Below are 17,845 nucleotides of genomic sequence, written 5' to 3'. Positions count from 1 at the left end.
GCGATTGAGCCCTTCGGGACTCGAGAGCATCATGGACAAGATCGCTTCGAAACGGACTCTGCGCTTTCATGTACCCACTCATGCCCGGTATCATCCCTCCAATGCTCATCTTCCCCAGCCTCGCCTACCCAGTGCTTATGCGCGCCATAGATCGAGGTCAATGGAGTCCCTGTTCGGTCGACCCAACAACAATCGGCCTAACCGAACGGCCGCCGCCAGTGATGGAGACCACACGGACATAGGAGCTCATCTGGAGATGTCTGGGGCAGGACAAGACGATGGGGCAGCTCATTCAGCGTTTGGCAAGTACCAGAAGATCTTCATTGTCGTGATGGTAACTCTGGCATCGTTCTTCTCTCCTCTCTCTGGTCAAATCTACTATCCCGTCATGCCCACCCTCATCAAGAACTACCACCTCACCACTGCACTGGTCAATCTGACTATCACCACCTACATGATCCTCCAAGGCCTTGCGCCTAGCTTCATGGGTACCTTTGCAGACAATGGCGGTCGTCGCCCGGCATACATCATCGCCTTCGCCATCTACACAGCTGCCAACATCGGTCTCGCGGTACAAAACAGTTTCGCCGCGTTATTGGTGCTTCGCTGCATTCAGAGCGCCGGCAGCAGCGGTACTGTCGCCTTTGGATATGGGGTCATCGCCGACATTGCGACTCCCGCCGAGCGTGGAAAGTACATCGGGCCCATGTCTGCAGGAGTCATGGTTGCGCCGGCACTTGGTCCTGTCATCGGCGGTCTACTATCTCGATTCCTCGGCTGGCGCAGCGTGTTCTGGTTCCTTGTCATCGTGAGCGGAGGATATCTTCTCATTTACATGATTGCTATGCCGGAGACAGCGCGGACAATCGTTGGAGATGGCAGCCTCCCACCAAGGGAGTGGTGGCGGATGTCATTGGTCCAGTATCTGTCTACTCGACAATTCAGACGGAGGAGAGCAAATCGGACAAATCAAGAGCAATCTGAGCATCGGCCGCGCTCGTCAAAGCTCAAATTCCCGAATCCGCTCGCCTCATTTGCTATCTTGTTGGAGAAAGATGCCTTGATCATCATTTCTTATGTTGGACTGGTCATGTTCGGCAATGTCGCCCTGCTCACTAGCACGCCCAATCTGTTCCCCCGGCTTTACGGTTTCAATGAGCTTCAGGTTGGCCTTTGTTTCCTGTCAGTTCGATCCCATCTGATTACATGACTATGAAGACCCAAAACTAACTTGACGTGTATATATTATAGTCCTCTCGGCATCAGCGCCTGTATCAGTGCCATTCTAAATGGCAAACTAGTCGACTACAACTACAAGCGTATTGCCCGCAAGCTCCGGTTCCCTGTCAACCGCAGGAGAGGCGACGATCTCCGCAACTACCCTATCGAGCGGGCTCGTCTTCAATGCGTCTTCCCACTCATGGCCGTCGGATGTGCAGCGTTCATTCCATACGGATGGACCCTACAACAACAAACCAGCCTAGCAGCCCCCCTCGTCCTACAATTCATAATCGGCTTCTGCTTCATCGCCTCCCTGAATACCCTCAACACCTTGCTGGTAGACCTGTTCCCAGACCGTGCTGCTACCGCCGCTGCGGCCTGCAACCTCGTGCGCTGCTGGCTGGGGGCTATCGGGGCGGCGGTGATTGATCAGATGTTGGAGGGTATGGGTTGGGGGTGGACTTTTACCTTCCTAGGCTTGTGCATGGCTGTGTCTATGGCCTTGCTTTGGGTCGAGTATCTGTATGGCATGCGCTGGAGACAAACTCGGCTTGATGACAATGAGCGAAAGAAGACTCCGCAAACTGAGCAGGCCGATCTCGAGGCCCAGGCTGGCATAGAGATGGGGACACGAGGTGAGGATAAGAATGTCGAGCTCAATGCGGAAGACAAGTGAGAATTCTTGTCGGGTAGATGTTTAAGTCACAGTGCTCGTCACTGCGGTGACTCGAAGCTCTGCTGATTTGCTCTGCTTTCTGGCGGGATTTGCTTCGGGTCTGAGATGCTACTGGGGGCAGAACTATCCAAATATTGCTTACATCTGTATGCTTAGCACCCATGTTTTAATGAATTTTTTCAATGAAATTCTTCACTCTACTACTTGACGAACAACAGGGAAGACATAAAATGCATCAATTTGCTACCGACTGTACATGGAAGGAAAGAGACCTAGGCGCGACAGAAAGGGGATCGAACAGGGAAGAGATATAGGAAAATAGTAGAGACAACCTCGTCACAATCTTCACCAGCCGGGTACTCAACAATGAGAACTATTTACCAGCCAGCAAAGAAGCGAGAGATCCAAAAAAAAAAAAAGAGATCTAGTTCTTTGAAAAGAATACCGGATCCGTTCCTGCATCATTTTGGAGAAACAAGATGGGTTGAGGGTATGAAAGAGGCAGAGGTGGAGGATATTGCGTTCTTTTTTGGTCAGTTTACATGCCGGGGGAGATGAGCTTGCCCTCAGCACGGGAAGAAGGCTTCCAGCCACCAGCGAAGGGAGCACCACCAATCTCCTTCTCGTACTGGCGGATGCGAGCCTCCAGCTCGGGACGGAAGTGGCGGATCAAACCCTGGATGGGCCATGCAAAGGCCTCACCCAGAGCGCAGATGGTGTGGCCCTCAACCTGCTTGGTGAGCTCCTGGAGCATATCGATCTCGCGCTCACGGGCGTTACCGGTCTCCATGCGCTGCATCATCTGCATGGTCCACTTGCTACCCTCACGGCAGGGGGTGCACTGACCGCAGGACTCGTGCTTGTAGAAGGTGGAGAGACGGGAGATGGCGCGGACGATATCGGTGGACTTGTCCATGACAATGACGGCCGCAGTACCCAGACCGGACTGGGAGTCCTTCAAGGCGTCGAAGTCCATCAGCTGGTTGTCGGCGACGGACTTGGGAATCACGGGGGTCGAGGAACCACCGGGAATGACAGCCAACAGGTTGTCCCAGCCACCACGGACACCTCCACAGTGCTTCTCAATCAGGTCGCGCAGTGAGATGGACATCTCCTCCTCGACGGTAGCGGGGTTGTTGACGTGGCCGGAGATACAGAACAGCTTGGTACCGGCGTTGCGCTCACGGCCGAAGGACGAGAACCAGCTGGCACCGCGGCGAACGATGGTGGGGACGACGGCGACGGTCTCGACGTTGGTGACGGTACTGGGGCAGCCGAACAGACCGACGGCGGCGGGGAATGGAGGCTTCAGGCGGGGCTTGCCGGCCTTGCCCTCAATGGACTCAATGAGCGAGGTCTCCTCGCCGCAAATATAGGCACCCATTCCGCGGTGGATGTAGACGTCGAAATCGTAACCGGTGCCGCACGCGTTCTTGCCGATGTAGCCCGCGGCATAGGCCTCGTTGATAGCCTGCTGGAGAACGGTGGCCTCCTCGTAGAACTCGCCACGGATGTAGATGTAGGCGGCATTAGCGTTCATGGAGCGGCCAACGACCAAGCAGCCCTCAATGAGCTTGTGGGGGTCCTTGCGCATAATCTCGCGGTCCTTGCAGGTACCAGGCTCGCCCTCGTCGGCATTGACGACCAGGTAGCGGGGGCGGGGGTCCTTGTCCCAGTCCTTGGTGTTCATGAACGACTATATCGTAACGAAGAGAATCATCCGGTTAGAAACACGTCCACATAAGGGCCATCATACGCCCACTATCACCAGCACCTCAATTGGGTCTGGGTTCAATCCATCCCACTTACATATTTCAGTCCGGAAGGGAAACCAGCACCACCACGACCACGCAGGCCAGACGCCTTGATCTCGGAGATGAGCTGTTTTCAAGAAACACACAATGTCAGTAAAACCGAGTACCACGTCGCCGAGCGCACCCGCCCTCCGAAACAAGCAAGACAGAAACGCACCCAATCGTCGCCCTTGAGCACGATATCCTTCGTCCGGTGCCAATCACCACCATACTTCATAGACGACTTCAAATCGGGGCTGTGGTGACCGTAAAGGTTGGTGAAGATGCGGTCCTGGTCCCGGAGCCCACCATAGTGCTTGACGGGAGGAGCCTCCTGCACCGTAGCGAACGAGCGGGCGGCCGCCCCCTGGGCGCGGAGGGAGCGGCTCGAGAGGGAGGCGAGGGTGGAGGTGGAGGGAGCCGCCGCTCGAGATATCATGGTGGCGGATTGGGACAATGGCGTGGAGAGGATCAAGCGGTTCTCTGGAGAGAAGGGAAGGGGGAGCTCACGGCAATTCCTGCGCTTGCTGAACGATCCGCCATTATGTGAGCGCTGATTGGAAGACAGTCACGTGGTGGTGCGTGCTGGATGCTGAGTCAGCGATTCATCCCGATTCGGTCATGACGCAAGTTCCTTTTTAGCACATTTCAGGACATTTTATATTGCTCTTTTGAATTAACTCTTAATCTCCTCTTAAGTCATAGTCTTCGGTCACTACTCTTGCGGCACGTACAAACATCCCAGCTTAGGCAAGCCTGGGTTCTCCGTCACTAACACTTGCAGCGGCTCGTGGGGGATCAACACCATCTCCGCCTCTGCCACAGTATACGCCCATTTTAGCCAATTCGAATCCAGCCACCCACTGTCTTCAGACAGCCAATGAACTCCATCTTGAGCTGTCCATGTCTGAGCTTGCTCACTCTGGACGAATTGGATCAATTGATCAACAGTGTCACTGGCGACTGATGGGACAGTCAACATCGGATACTGCTCAACTAGGAAGTCCACCCATCGAGTCAGACGAGACGACAACTCTGGTCGTGCTTGAGCCGATCGCCCAGTTGCAACCAACAAGCAAAGAACCAGAGCAAATAGAGCCTCCGGGTTGGTCTGTAACGAAGAAACCTGCTGGCCAGCTTGTGCAAGCACATGGTTAAAGCACTCCCGACTCGCCGCTTGCATATCAGCCGGTAGTAGACTGAATAGCTCTCCTAGGCGGAATAGCTCTCCATTCTTTTTGAGTAGTGATTCCCGCTCCAAGATCCGCACACGGATCCTAGAGAGTGTCTCGACCGAGAAGTGTCCCTCCGGAATCTGTAACATATGCTCATTCAATAGAGTCTTGATATCCTCCCAGCTTTCACCACGGTTATGATCACGCGCCCGGGCAAGAGTCCATGTCGCGATGACCAGCGCGGCCTTGTCAAGCGTAAGCAGGCCGTTGCGGTATATCTGGGCATAGGTCTGTTTCAAGTTCGCGGGCTGTAGCTGGCGGTCCTGTCCGGTGGCTTCCAGCATCATGATGTGGGAAATCAACTCGAAGCTGATCTGAGATAGTGCTGCCAGAGTGCTGTGGCCATTTCCGTAGGCTAGGGGGGATTGATATGGCTGATTCGGTGATTTGAATCTGTTTGCGCTCGCGCTCGTTGGCATGCATAATGGTCAGGGAGTTGAAAAGGGCTGGTGAGAAGATAGAGTGCTCCATGGCAGTATCAGGCCCGAGGAGTGGGTAGAAGACATTGAAGATGTAGTAATGATCTTCCTTGTTGTTGGCCACCTCGGGGAACAGCTCGATTTGGTGGTTCTTGGCTTTGCTGAGATTGCTATCTGGCTTCACACCCAGTTTGATGATGCGGTAGTCCGTTGGGTTGTTGGGGAGACAGAAGCCATAGTTCATCAGTACTGTTCTGTATCAGCATACTGCTTGCTGGCTTTAACCGTAAAGAGAAAAATTCACGTACATTGTTCGTTGTTCCGAGGTCCATAGTTGTTTGAAATCTCGTGGCCTGGACCAACCTCCTCCAAAACGACCATCCCAATATCTGAAGAACCTGCCCGCCACTCAACCTTGGCCAGCGGACGGTGATTGGGGAGATCAATAAGTGGCAGCAGTACTGACACTCCACTATCCTCCTCAAGCTTAGACGTCTCAACGACACTAGAGAGAACCTTGGGCGAAAATGCTCGAGAGGAGATAATGGTCGATGCCCACAAATACAGATCCCTGTTCAAGTAGACCCAATTAAACACCCAATCTTCATACGATCACAGATCAGATATTAACTTACCACGTATACTCCTCGAGTCCCTCAAACCCAGCCTCCTCCAACTTAGACATACACTGCTCATACCTCTCATCCCAAACCTGATACCTCTGCACAGCCGCCTCCGGAATACCAGTCCCTTGAATCCAATCCACATCCTCCTCTCCAAAGAAAAGCGGTGTATTCAACTCACCAGGCTGCGGCAGAGTTCGCAAATACGGATACCAAAAGCCCTGTGGACCACGCAGGAACTGGCCCATCAGGAAGAAAGTGCACGTCTCCTCGACTGCCACGGCATCAATAAACGCCTGGGGCAGCTCAACGCCATGTTTGGAGAAGGTCGCCTGCGGTGTTTGGAATCCAATAGCATTAAAGTAGGACATTGTTGCGCCTATGGGTGTGCTGAGGACTTTGGTTTCCTTGCTGATGGGTTGGGGCCAGTCGCCTTTGACTTGAATGTGGACCCCGCGCGAGGCATCCTGCGCAACGCGGACGCAGTCATTGAGAGAGCCGCCTTGACTGATGACCCAGTCTACAAGCTCCATATGGGCTTGCAGAGAGTGGCCGCTGTCTTGCCTGCGATGCTTGGTTACTCTGGTGTTGCTGGAGGCTCTGGTATAGACCACTGTGGAGTGATAGGCCAGGGATGGGCAAATTTGAACCGCTTACTCAGTAGATGGCGCCATGCTGTCAAGGCCTCGCCGTTGAATATTCTCGACTTAGGTACGTGTCAACCACGTATAAGATAGATTATAGGGCTGAGACGAAAGACAGTGATATCATTGCTTGTCAAAAAGATTCGGCGGGATGGTGAGTGATCGGGCCCACTTTATTTCCCGATACAGTTCTCGACGGGCCACAACACGCAGTATGTCCAGCAAGATGTATCCAGCCCAAAAAGTCAAGCTATCTGATTGTAAGGGAACAATAGAAGCTCTTCAATCACTGTAGAGGTCGGAAATTAAATTTGTCTACATTCTGTCAGCTGCTGACCGTATGTGGACACCGCACCATATGGAATCGCAGATAGGCACCACTACAAGCATTGTATGCAACCAGTATCTCATGAATAAAGCATCAATTGACTTCTCTATTTCAACTATCATACAAGGGCATCATCATCCACCTCCGTCGGAAAACAATCAGACTCGCCCCCACCCGCCAATGCATGCGACGGCTCAAAAAAAGCACGATACAAGCTCTCACCCCATGCGGACTTGCGATCTCGGAAAACAAGTAAAATGAATCATCATAATGCAGCCCTCCCCCAGATGAACCAGAAGATGGAAACATATATACAAATGCCATGCCACGGCGAGCAGCATGGATGTAAGCATCCCCGGACGAGCGAAAAACAAGAAACAGAACGAGGAAGAAAAAAGCACGAGGTAGAAAACGCGAATAGGAAAAACTCGTCCAAGGGGAAAATATCCTTTTCTTTCTGAATGGAAGGGGCATTTATCAAGGGACATCGTTGCAGGCGTATGCCAGCAGGAAACAAACAAAAGCAAAAATGATGGGTGCAAACTGCAGAATGACGTGAGACGCGAAAGGGGAATCAGATTTGAAAATTGGAAGCCCGGCCTAGTTCGAGGTTGATGATTTGCGGCCAGGGACAAGGATCTCTACCAAGCCGTCATCTTCACCGTCACTGCTATCGTCTTGGTCATCGTCGAAGTGGGAACTGACAGCCCGTGGCCGGCGGAAACCGCTGTATCGTGTCTGGCCGGGGAGGTTGGAGTAGCCCAGTGATTCGTTGATGATGGCTTCATCTTCGTCATCCGAATCAACCAAACCACTGGCACTGGGTCCAACCATCTCACCCATCTCGTCGTCGTCATCTTCCTCGACTTCGAGGGGGACACGAACGCGTCGTCGCACACCTTCCGCGCGATCACCTTCCTCGTCCGAGGAGTTGGTGGATAGCGAGTCAGGCGGACTGAATCCGGATTCGGGGAACGGGGAGGAGAATGTCTGGTCCGCATTGGACGCGAAATCGGTGTTGGGGAACGCCGAGTTGCCACCTTCGGCATCATCGTCAATTCCTGCAATGATAAAGGGGTTGGAGGACCACTCCCGACCTTCACCTTCGGCATTTCCTTCCTCTCCGACGTCTGCATTTTCTGCTGCTTGCTGTTTCTGGGCCGCAAGCCGTGCTGCCAGCTGACGCCGAGCTCTAGAGGGACCCATACTCAGCGGTGCAGGAGGTGGAGGGAGAATGGGAATCGGCTGGCTGGTAGAGTTCTCAGATACCTGCGAAGGTATATGTCAGCAAATGATAGACCATTCAAAAGGATACTGTAAGACGATGTAGTATGACAAGGGTCCGTGACTCAATAACAATCTCGGCATGTAAGCAAGCTGTGCGTGTAACAGTAGTGAACCAGGTACAAGGGAACAGGGGATCAATAGTATCACGTCCGGAGTGGGGAATCAAGGCCTGAGGGGAAGAATATCACATCGAGGAGATCTCGCATCGACCAGAGACAGGACAAAGAATTCTCAGACTAAGCAGAGGAGGTAGAGCCGGGAAGGGAGGCAGAAAGAGTTATCTTCGGTAGCAAAGCCCAAGTGCGAAACCAATCACTGCAGGGCTGCACAAACTCTTTGCTCCTCATCGAACCTCTCACCATCCTTCCCGAACAGGCCTCATCCGCGGATCACATATCATGATCATAAGAGAAGGGAAGATGCAAAAGTGAAAGATGGAGCTCGCGTGCGACGGTCATGTCTCGTCTGCCGAAAGGCTGTTACCCACATTCTCGATTTCGCCGTAGTCGGCACCGCCAGCATCTCGCTCTTCCTGGTCTTCCATCTCTTCATCCTCATCGTCACTCGAGCTGGCAAAGCCACTCAAAAGTGAAGTACCACCACCGCCAAACGCTCCCACGGAAACGCTACCCTGGTTGATTTCAAAGCCCTGGAAAGCTGAACCGCCAATTCCGCCATTCAGCCCGGCATCAGCCAGTGCGGAGGAGTTGCTGAAGCCTTGGTTGGAGGTGGAATTGCTCATCGCAGTCTGGCGAGGCCCAACGGCCATATCCGGCCGTACACCGCCCAAGATGGCGTTATCACGTTCCCGTGTTTCGGAAAGGGTTTGCTCGACGTAGTCAATCCATTCCGGGTTCAGGACAGACTCCATAACAGATCGTGAGAGCAACTCTGGCGGGTGACGCTCGCTGAACTTGACGACCTCCTCGGCGACGAGGGTCAAGTGGCCCATGTAGCCAAGGCGAATCTGCTTGGTGTGCTGGACCTCGTCGCTGCGTCTTTGGCCTTCAACAATGGCATTCGTGATTTGACCGGTCTCAAAAACATTAATGGCCAAGGCTCGGTTGTATCCACGCTCCATAGGGCCGTTAAAGACCTGCTGGACCACGTCATATACAACATTATGAAGGAAGTTATTCCAGGGGAACCGGAAGAAGAAGCCCTAGACTCTGTTAGCAGGAAACTCCCGTAAGAGGAAAAAAATTGGGTGAACATACCAAAATGGTTGGCACCACTTTGTTCTCGACAAACATGATCTTCAAGTAATCACCAACCACGGGACGACCGTCCGTGTCATACTGAATGTACTGCTCAGCAGGATCCTCAGCGCCACCATCATTGGATGGTTGGGCTTCTTGAGTTGTCTCAACAGCGCCTGCTGCTTCGGTAGTAGACTCTGGCTCCAACTCCTTCGCCGCAAAAAGTGGAGGGGGAACATCTTCTGGCTGCGAAGTAACAGGCACGTCCTCCTCTTCCTTTTCTTTAGATGCTTGCTGCTCCTGTGGGGATTGCTCTCCAAGATCCATACCACCAACTTGGTCAGTCAGACCGGTCGTTGGGGTCTTTGGCGATGATGGGATGTCTGCTTCTCTCTTCGGTGTTTCTACAGCGGGCTCAGTTTTCGGCTCAGAGGCCTGATGCGGCTCTGATTGCGGGTTGGGTTCCTTCTCATCGCTCTTCTCGCCAACAAGAACACCAGAGGCACCAACGTCCTCGAAGCCCTCGTCCTCGACAACTCGAGCTTTAAGAGCTTCGGGCGACCCAGAGTCCATGACCGACCCATTAGTGAAATCAGCAGTGGTATCATTGTAATCCATGCCCGACTGCTCGTCCCGCTGAGGGTTGAAGACACCGTCACGGATCAGCCTGTCGCGCTCCTCGTTGCGATGCCGGACATAGTCCTCGCTACCCGGCTCGTTCAGAAGACCCATGTTACTGCAGTGCAGCAGTTCCGCCATCAGCTCACACGTCTTGAACCTGTCGAAGCCAAGAGGCTCAATACTGGCGCCCCACGCGGAGTTCAAGCGACCCCTGTCGACAGACTTCAGTGAAGTACCGTCGTGTACAGCATGCTTGGAACTTTGTATAAGAGCCATAAAATCGGGGATATGCTGCGCAAAGAGGCGAAGTAGGTGTCCGAGATAGATTGGATCGTAAGGGGTGGGTATGGAATCAGGGCCACCCATCTGCTCTGGGTCATAGTCGGAGTTATTCTTCCGAATGACTTCGATCACGATGCCTACACCCACGGTCAACGGGTTGCCGCCCTTCAGCATCGCAGTGATGAGTTGCTGCATGCGTTCGGGCGAGACGAGTTGGCGGGTGAGGCTGTTAGGGCCAATGCATGACTGGTCATTTGGAGTCGCATTTGCGGAGATGGTAATGATCGCCTTCAAGAAGTCACCAGCCGATGTTTGCACAGAACCTGGATGCTCTGGAGACAGGAATGAAAGGAGGCTCGGAATCAAGTCCTGCGACTGCAGCCAGTCCACCGTGCCTTGGGCGCCCTCGGCCTTCTCCAAGCTGATGATCTTCAGCAGGAGGTCCATGACCATGGGATTATCCACGTGCTGTAGCAGTGCGGCCACAATTCCGTCCAGCGACTTCAAAAACTCTAGCATCTCCTCCGTCTTCTTATCAAGTAGGGTCTCGTTCACTTTGGTAAAGTAGCTAGCCTGGAGGGAGTCCAATGGAGGAGGTCTCCGCAGGAAGCCCCAGAAGTCGCGCAGGTAGGCGGGGTTGGCCATCATGGACTCCAAGATCGACCAGGTCTCCGAGGAAAGAATCTCGCAGGCCACATAGGCATGCTTCAGACGAGTCTTCTCGACCTTTTCCAAGTCTTCCGGGTCCAGAACATCCTTCAATGGGTCAGACTCCTTCTCGGCCTTTTCGTCCTTATCCTCAGCATCTAATTTTTCTGTCGGCGCAGCCGTGGCGCCTTGAGCCGAAGAGGCATCCTTTTCGTGGGAATCGTCGTCATCATTTTCTTCGTCATCATTCACCAAGCTCGGTGCGGTGACATAGTCCATAAGCCGTTTCAAGACATGATCCTCGCGCAGGTATTCTATGAGTTTTGTATTATGCTGTTTCAGTTCCTGGATGATCTCCGGCTCATCCAGTAGGTCCTCGAGGGTGACTTCGGGTTTGTCAAGAAGTGTATCGATGGTGGAGATACTCGCATATCCCCCAAAACGCCAGAACATGATGGAGTATATAGCCGGGGCACACGATTCATGGGATAGCTCGTTTCGTCGGTCTCCGGAATATCGTAACGGAGCGATCTATGGTACACGAGGGGGTGTGGAAGGGAGAGACGGAGGAGGAGGGGGTTCCCGCCAGCAGGGCGATACACCGAGTGTGTCCACACAGAAGAGGTGGTCGCAGTGAGGTCCAGTGGGGTCGAGAGGTGGAATATCTCGATCGCCGGGGTCCCGGGGAGGAGATTGAAGTAGGATCGCAATCTGGGCCGAAGCGAACCCGGCGCTGGAGTAGTATGGAGGTTAGCGATCACGGGCTGGTGGCATCAATCACGGAGCTGATGGTGTGTGCACCGGCAGGCGGCTGGATCTTTTGCACGGGGATAAGGGCCCCACGAGACGAGGCCTTGGCAAATAGGCAAACAAGCCCGATCCGGGTGGGGAGGGGGTAGCGGAAGTCGAGGCTGGTTTGGATGGCCACGTACCTTCAAGAATCTGAGAGTGACGAAGAGGAAGAGGGCAGGCTAACGGACCTCCCGTGGGTTGGATTGGGGGGTGGGGGGAAGATGGTGGAAGGAGAAGAAACGGGAGAGAGCCAAAATGCGGGCGGGAATGTAGGACTCAACGCCGGTCCATCAAGGAGAGACGAGAGCGAGTCAATAGGATAGGATCAGAGGAACCAATCGAGAGAGAGTTGGAGCAGAAGGGTTATTACCGAGTGGTTCAGAGTCGAGTACAACAGTCGGGGATCACACACAGTCCCGTGGGGTGGTGGTAATCATCATCAGTCATCGACTCGGTTCCCGACTTGGTTGCCCTACCCTGGACTCAAAAGGACGATGCCTCGTGTACCCAAAAGGCCCCAAGGCGGGGGATCACACTGCCGACCAGCTACGATAAGCACAAAGCCATTCTTCATGCATTTACTTTGGTCTTTTCTTATATAGAACAGGTCTGATCTGTTCCCTTGAGCCCTTGCACAGTTTACTATCAATTATCCGAGACAAGAATGATGGTACAGTGACAGTGCCAAAGTCGGAGACCAGGGACCAAGAAAAAAGGCCACCTAAATCTGCCTCGATTTTATATTTTTAACGGCTCTTTCTGAATATCCTTTGAACCCCCTTTCTAGATATTCCTGGCCATTTTGTTCAACTTGCCTTTTAAAGTATAGCTGATGAGACACCACTATATCCCTTGCCGCCTCGAAGGAAATCTCGCGACCAGAATACATGAAATAATGTATACTCGTCTCCCCCAAGAAAGGTCTATTCATTAAAAATGACACCAGAGACGGGGTTTCTAGGAAGTCGCCGAGATTGTCAATAGATCCAGCCGGATGGATTTTGTCGCAGTCCACGATCTCGTTTCAGCATCCGGTCATCTGGGTCAGGCTCGATGGGCAGGGAGATCCGTACTCCATGGGCTGTACACGGTCTAACATGCTCGTTGGCGCTATCTGCGGCACTGCACAGGGCGCAGAGTCCCCGGAAATCCGTCATCCTTCATTATCCAATGGCCCGAACGCCCGCATATCGGCTGACGATGTTGAATGGTCCCAGCAGACTGGTCGTGATCTAGTCATTGGGAGTGTCCGCACGGCGTGTATATATCAGCGGACAGACACTAAAACTAGATGTAACCGAGACTTGTACTCAGAAAACATGAGGAACATGTGAATAGGGAACTCAACGGTTACCACATCATGACGGAGACATGTCTTGGATATAAGAACGTGGAGTTTATAGCTAACGTCTCGAACGTGATCGTGTCATTATTAATCTCTAACTTAACGTTAGCTTGGATGCCCCATTTCGTAAGGCCACTAGATCCCGCACTGCTTCAGATCACGTGTCTATTCCTCGATGGAGCTGATTCCTCAGGCCCCAAGGCCCCACTGACGTCGGGTCTCCGCATTATCATCGCATTATTGGTGCCTGTGCACGGAGTGTACGGGTTCTAGCTGTCCAGACAACGACCATACTCTCACTTCTGTACGCCATCGATATAGCTCACTAGCCACACTTCTCTGTGACGCCTGGTCACTCTGACCACCTGCTAGGCAGCAGAACGAGGGCTTCTCCCACCAGCACTATCATTTCCTCCTCCGTCTTGCCCCTCCCTGGGCTGGCCTACAACCACCATGAATCGCCTCTTCGGCACCAAGAGTGCGGCTCCCAAGCCCACTCTAGACGGTGCAATTTCCAAGGTACATAAAACCACTTCCACCTAGGATAATATCGCCACCCCCCACTTGAAGATGCCCTCAAAAATTAACCCCAACTACCCAGCTCGACGACCGCGTCTCCAGCATCGACGTCAAACTAACCGCCCTCAACTCCGAACTCTCCGCCTACCAAGCCAAACTCTCCAAAATGCGCGACGGCCCGGGCAAAAACGCCCTCCGCCAAAAGGCCCTCAAAGTCCTCCAACGGCGTAAACAATACGAAGCCCAGCGTGACCAACTCTCCCAGCAATCCTGGAACATGGAGCAAGCCGGCATGATGCAGGATAACCTCAAGAACGTGATGACCACCGTCGACGCCATGAAAACTACGACCAAGGAGTTGAAGAAGCAGTACGGCAAGGTCGACATCGATAAGATCGAGCAGATGCAGGATGAAATGGCCGATTTGATGGAGGTGGGCAATGAGATTCAGGAGAGTATCTCGCGGGCGTATGATTTGCCAGAGGAGGTGGATGAGGCTGATCTTGATGCGGAGCTGGAGGCGTTGGGAGAGGAGTCCATGTTTGAGGCCGAGATGGGGGCGGATGCGGTGCCGAGTTTCTTGCAGGATGAGGTTGCGCCGCCGCAGTTTATTGATGAGCCGCCTGAGCAGGCCAAGGTTAAGGAGGCTGCTGGTGGAATTGGGTAATATAATTGGGGTTTGATCCCATCGTGAAGGACCTCGTTGATGGGGGCAGGAGTTTCTTCTTTTGGAGTTGTTTCTCTAGTTTTCGTTCAAGTTTGTACAAGGACTCATATCTCAGTCAAGACGAGATGGGCTTTCTCATATCACGCATTCATAAATGTCATATGCAGCGCTAAGTTTATCGACTATCTATGTGGTCATGCAATGTAGAATACTCTATGCAATAGTGAAGGGGACTCAACAAGCGAGCCCTCATACAATCGTGCTTGAAAACACGATGCCGATGAGGCATGACCAGATGTCCATGCTCCTCGGCTTAGGCCTTGCCCATGCCCACCAACACTAGCAAGGCCACATTCATGACGGCAATGAGAAGCCATACGAGCCCGGCAACTAAAGAGGTAAACCAGTGGTTGCGCATGGACACTTGCTCAACCCGAACATCATCTTCACCTTCGCCTTCGGCTGTCTGCTCAGTCGGAACAGTCATGTATTTACTAAAACATGTGAACCAAATGAGCGGGGCAGAGACGAAAGGCAAGATGACGCTGAGGCAGACCTGGCTGGCCGTTAGGGTCTTGTCCAGGCCTTCTTTGCCAACGGCTGCCGCAATGATGATACTAGGGATGATGCTGATGCATCGAGTAATAAGTCTTCGCAGCCAGGGCTGAATGCTCCAGTTCAGCATGCCCTCACTGACCATTTGGCCAGCCATGGTGCAGACAATACCGGCCGAGATGCCGGAGAGAAGGAGAGCCAAAGCAAAGACCAGCCCAGCAGCTGGGGAGATGGATGAGGAAAGCAGGTCGTGGATACCGAACAGGTCGGCACTGCTTCCGCCAGGGACATCGTAGAGGGAGGCCCCTGCAACGATGAGAATCGCACTGTTGACGAACAATGCAAATGTAAATAGGGACAATGCCAGCTCAATTATGGAGTACTTCATGCACCCGCGAATGGCGTGGAGGGTTGGTCGATACTCTAACTGACCGCCATTGCTTCCCAGCGGCACGGTAGACTCAACATATCCTGCGGTGACATCAAAGTCTTTGAGTCGAGCCTGCACCACCCCACTGCCCAGGAAGAGAGAATGCGGCATGACTGTGGCGCCAAGAATACCACAACTTTGGTAAAGTCTATCAATTGATTAGTCTCAAACTGCTGTCGATCCTTTTCTAAGGCTCATATCAAGATGATCTCACTTACCCATCCGATTGCACAATAGCAGAGGACGGGAGGTAGCCCCTGAAGACCTCCCCCACGGATTGGTCCTTGATGAGGGACAGCTGAATGCAAAAGCAAATCACCACGCCAAGGACCAGGGCGATCACGAAAAACTCAAACAGGCGCAAGCCCAACATCGACCCATTCGGCCGCCAGAACAGCAAAAGGAAGAAGACATCCACGAGAGTGATCGCACATCCAGCCACAAGGGGGATATGAAGAAGCAAGTTCAGCGCAATCGCAGAACCGACCACCTCTGCAATATCAGTAGCAATGATCGCCCCTTCAGCCATGATGTACAGTATAATGACCAGCCATCGGGGGAGATGCTCGCGACAATTCTCCGCCAGGTTGAGACCTGTCACCGAACCCAACTTGATGCACAGAGACTGTAGAAGCACTGCAAAGAGATTAGACAAGAGAACGATAAACAGCAGAGCGTATTTGAATTGTGCGCCGGCACCGACATCCGTGGCATAGTTTCCCGGATCGATATAGGCGACCGCAATGAGGAATCCAGGCCCGATGAAGCGGCCGAATTTGACCAGGCTGCGGACACAATGTCGCGCAGAGGCGGAAAATGAAAAGTTAGAGAAAGGACGGCGAGGTGAACCGCAGGTCCTCGAGGGTGGTTCGCACCCCGAGGCCGCTACGGTCACTTCGCCGCCCGGCCGCTTCTCTATTGCTGGATCCTGGGTTTCCAAACTCTGCGGTCGCGGATCGATTGCCATGGTATCGTCGCCGGCGGCGCTCCCTGTCCCGGCGGCATGCTTGCGGTGCACTCGCGCGTTTGCAAGGCCGTTGAAATCATTGCGGGTCGTAGTGTCTGGGCTGAAGGGAGGCGGGCTCTGGTTCCAGCCGGGGTGATCGAGGGTATCGTCGTTTCGCGAGGGGCAGTTCATGGTGGCGACGGCGGTGCGGCACCTGGATTTTGCTGTCTCAGCCGCTGAGGGGGGGGAATGCAAGTCTTAATAAGGTTCTTGCAGCGTCGGGTGCGAATCGCTGATCGAAGGGATCGGGACGACAGTCAGAGCTGAGTACCTTGAGGGCGTGTCCGGGTCTGCCCGACTTTCGTGATGGTTACGGGCGGCGAGCGCCTGGAGCCAATATTATTAATAGCTCTCTGACGGGCGGGTCTGATCGTGTCTGGAAATCTTGACTGCGCACGTCAGTACGTCAGGGAACCTGCCCAGTGCTAGTAGCGTAAGCTCATGCGTCTCTCAATCTGTTGATTTGAAGGTGCTGCAGGCTGGATCAGATTGAAATGATCGCCTTATCAAGGAGGGGCGTCGCAAACGGCAGTCGGTGGATCGCGGGCGCAGTTCCACCAGACCCGGAAAATGGTGGTCAACATAGTCTGGGGGAGAAGTTGAAGGGACCATATTTAGATGCATGGGTGAGACAAAATCCCACAGAAGATGTCGGAAAGGGGAGGTGCCCATCCAGGTTTGTTGAGTGAGCTGTGCAGGAAAGAAGAGGGCAAAATGGAAGTTGGTGGTTCAGGCACTGGTCATCCCCGCAGACTACGCGAGGACTAGGCCACAAGTTTATTCTTTGTAGTTGGATACACGGACTTAACAAGCATGATCAGTCAACATGGCATAATGGCCCTAGGCCTGGACATTTTCAGTCTGGCTAATGTCATCTATTTCCAAAGCCTCCAGCTGAAGCAGGAGATGGATAGTTATACCTATTTGGCTGCTCTTTATCATGCATGACCTACGGCTTAGCCACTGAATGTTCTAGGCAGAGGGGTTGTATACTTCAAGCAACGGGTAGATACACCGATAATCTAGACAGGGACACATCTCTTGAATTTCTCTCTCATGCTGACCTATCACTTGACAATGTTTATGCTTGAGGAGAAGCGAGAACGCTCTTCGGTTGCAATAACAATGACGGAAGTATATACACAGCATGGCCAGGGTATACAAACAATCTAGATTCATACCCCACCATAACAAACCGTGAGCACTGCAAGGATGCCCCAAAGAAATGAGTTGATGCATGATCATCCAAAGATAAAGGCCTCGAGATGCAAGATGTCATCAATCTAAGCAGAAAGAGGAGGTCTAACTCTCCAAACCAGCCCTCCTCGTTGAGTCCACGTTCACCGCCAGCGCCGCCCGCTCCGCTGCGTTGCCCCTCGCAACCTTCTCGCCCGCACGTTGTTTACCCTCCCTCCAATTGATCCAGCCAACCCCAAGGGATCCTCAGAGATCGCCCCTCAACGCTAGCTGTTGTCCCGGTCGTCAAGTGGAGTCTTGATCCTTGAAGGTTGCCGTTGGCAGCAAGTCGTTTCTTCTCATATCATCCCCCCCGGCT

The 17,845-nt window shown here is 53.2% G+C and overlaps 6 protein-coding genes across 6 annotated transcripts; 2 read left to right on the top strand and 4 right to left on the bottom strand.

The window, feature by feature from the left end:
• Positions 1-31: 31 nt before the first annotated feature.
• N7458_001878 (putative MFS transporter) lies at positions 32-1,897 on the top strand (the record flags this gene model as incomplete). Its single annotated transcript, XM_056905261.1, has 2 exons — positions 32-1,182; positions 1,252-1,897. The coding sequence occupies 2 exons, from the start codon at positions 32-34 to the stop codon at positions 1,895-1,897; spliced, it is 1,797 nt and encodes a 598-aa protein (XP_056769368.1).
• A 538-nt stretch (positions 1,898-2,435) lies between these two features.
• Positions 2,436-4,129, bottom strand: N7458_001877 (NADH-quinone oxidoreductase subunit NuoF; the record flags this gene model as incomplete). Its single annotated transcript, XM_056905260.1, has 3 exons — positions 2,436-3,593; positions 3,707-3,778; positions 3,869-4,129. The coding sequence occupies 3 exons, from the start codon at positions 4,127-4,129 to the stop codon at positions 2,436-2,438; spliced, it is 1,491 nt and encodes a 496-aa protein (XP_056769367.1).
• Positions 4,130-4,405: 276 nt separating this feature from the next.
• On the bottom strand, positions 4,406-6,500 carry N7458_001876 (SET domain protein; the record flags this gene model as incomplete). Its single annotated transcript, XM_056905259.1, has 4 exons — positions 4,406-5,143; positions 5,229-5,593; positions 5,653-5,849; positions 5,980-6,500. The coding sequence occupies 4 exons, from the start codon at positions 6,498-6,500 to the stop codon at positions 4,406-4,408; spliced, it is 1,821 nt and encodes a 606-aa protein (XP_056769366.1).
• Positions 6,501-7,539: 1,039 nt separating this feature from the next.
• N7458_001875 (SAPS family protein) lies at positions 7,540-11,429 on the bottom strand (the record flags this gene model as incomplete). The annotated part of the gene is made up of 3 exons (XM_056905258.1): positions 7,540-8,208; positions 8,714-9,388; positions 9,444-11,429. The coding sequence occupies 3 exons, from the start codon at positions 11,427-11,429 to the stop codon at positions 7,540-7,542; spliced, it is 3,330 nt and encodes a 1,109-aa protein (XP_056769365.1).
• Positions 11,430-13,566: 2,137 nt separating this feature from the next.
• On the top strand, positions 13,567-14,299 carry N7458_001874 (putative SNF7 family protein (Cta1); the record flags this gene model as incomplete). The annotated part of the gene is made up of 2 exons (XM_056905257.1): positions 13,567-13,632; positions 13,715-14,299. 2 exons carry the CDS (start codon positions 13,567-13,569, stop codon positions 14,297-14,299), a joined length of 651 nt encoding a protein of 216 aa, XP_056769364.1.
• Positions 14,300-14,612: 313 nt separating this feature from the next.
• N7458_001873 (NRAMP family metal ion transporter) lies at positions 14,613-16,422 on the bottom strand (the record flags this gene model as incomplete). The annotated part of the gene is made up of 2 exons (XM_056905256.1): positions 14,613-15,432; positions 15,503-16,422. The coding sequence occupies 2 exons, from the start codon at positions 16,420-16,422 to the stop codon at positions 14,613-14,615; spliced, it is 1,740 nt and encodes a 579-aa protein (XP_056769363.1).
• Positions 16,423-17,845: the final 1,423 nt, after the last annotated feature.

Source organism: Penicillium daleae (assembly GCF_028827525.1).
Source record: "Penicillium daleae strain IBT 16125 chromosome Unknown utg000002l_segment0_segment0, whole genome shotgun sequence".
Lineage (NCBI taxonomy): Eukaryota > Fungi > Ascomycota > Eurotiomycetes > Eurotiales > Aspergillaceae > Penicillium > Penicillium daleae.
The sequence above is the reverse complement of the archived record's forward strand: the minus strand, read 5'-3'. Positions and strand labels throughout refer to the sequence as shown.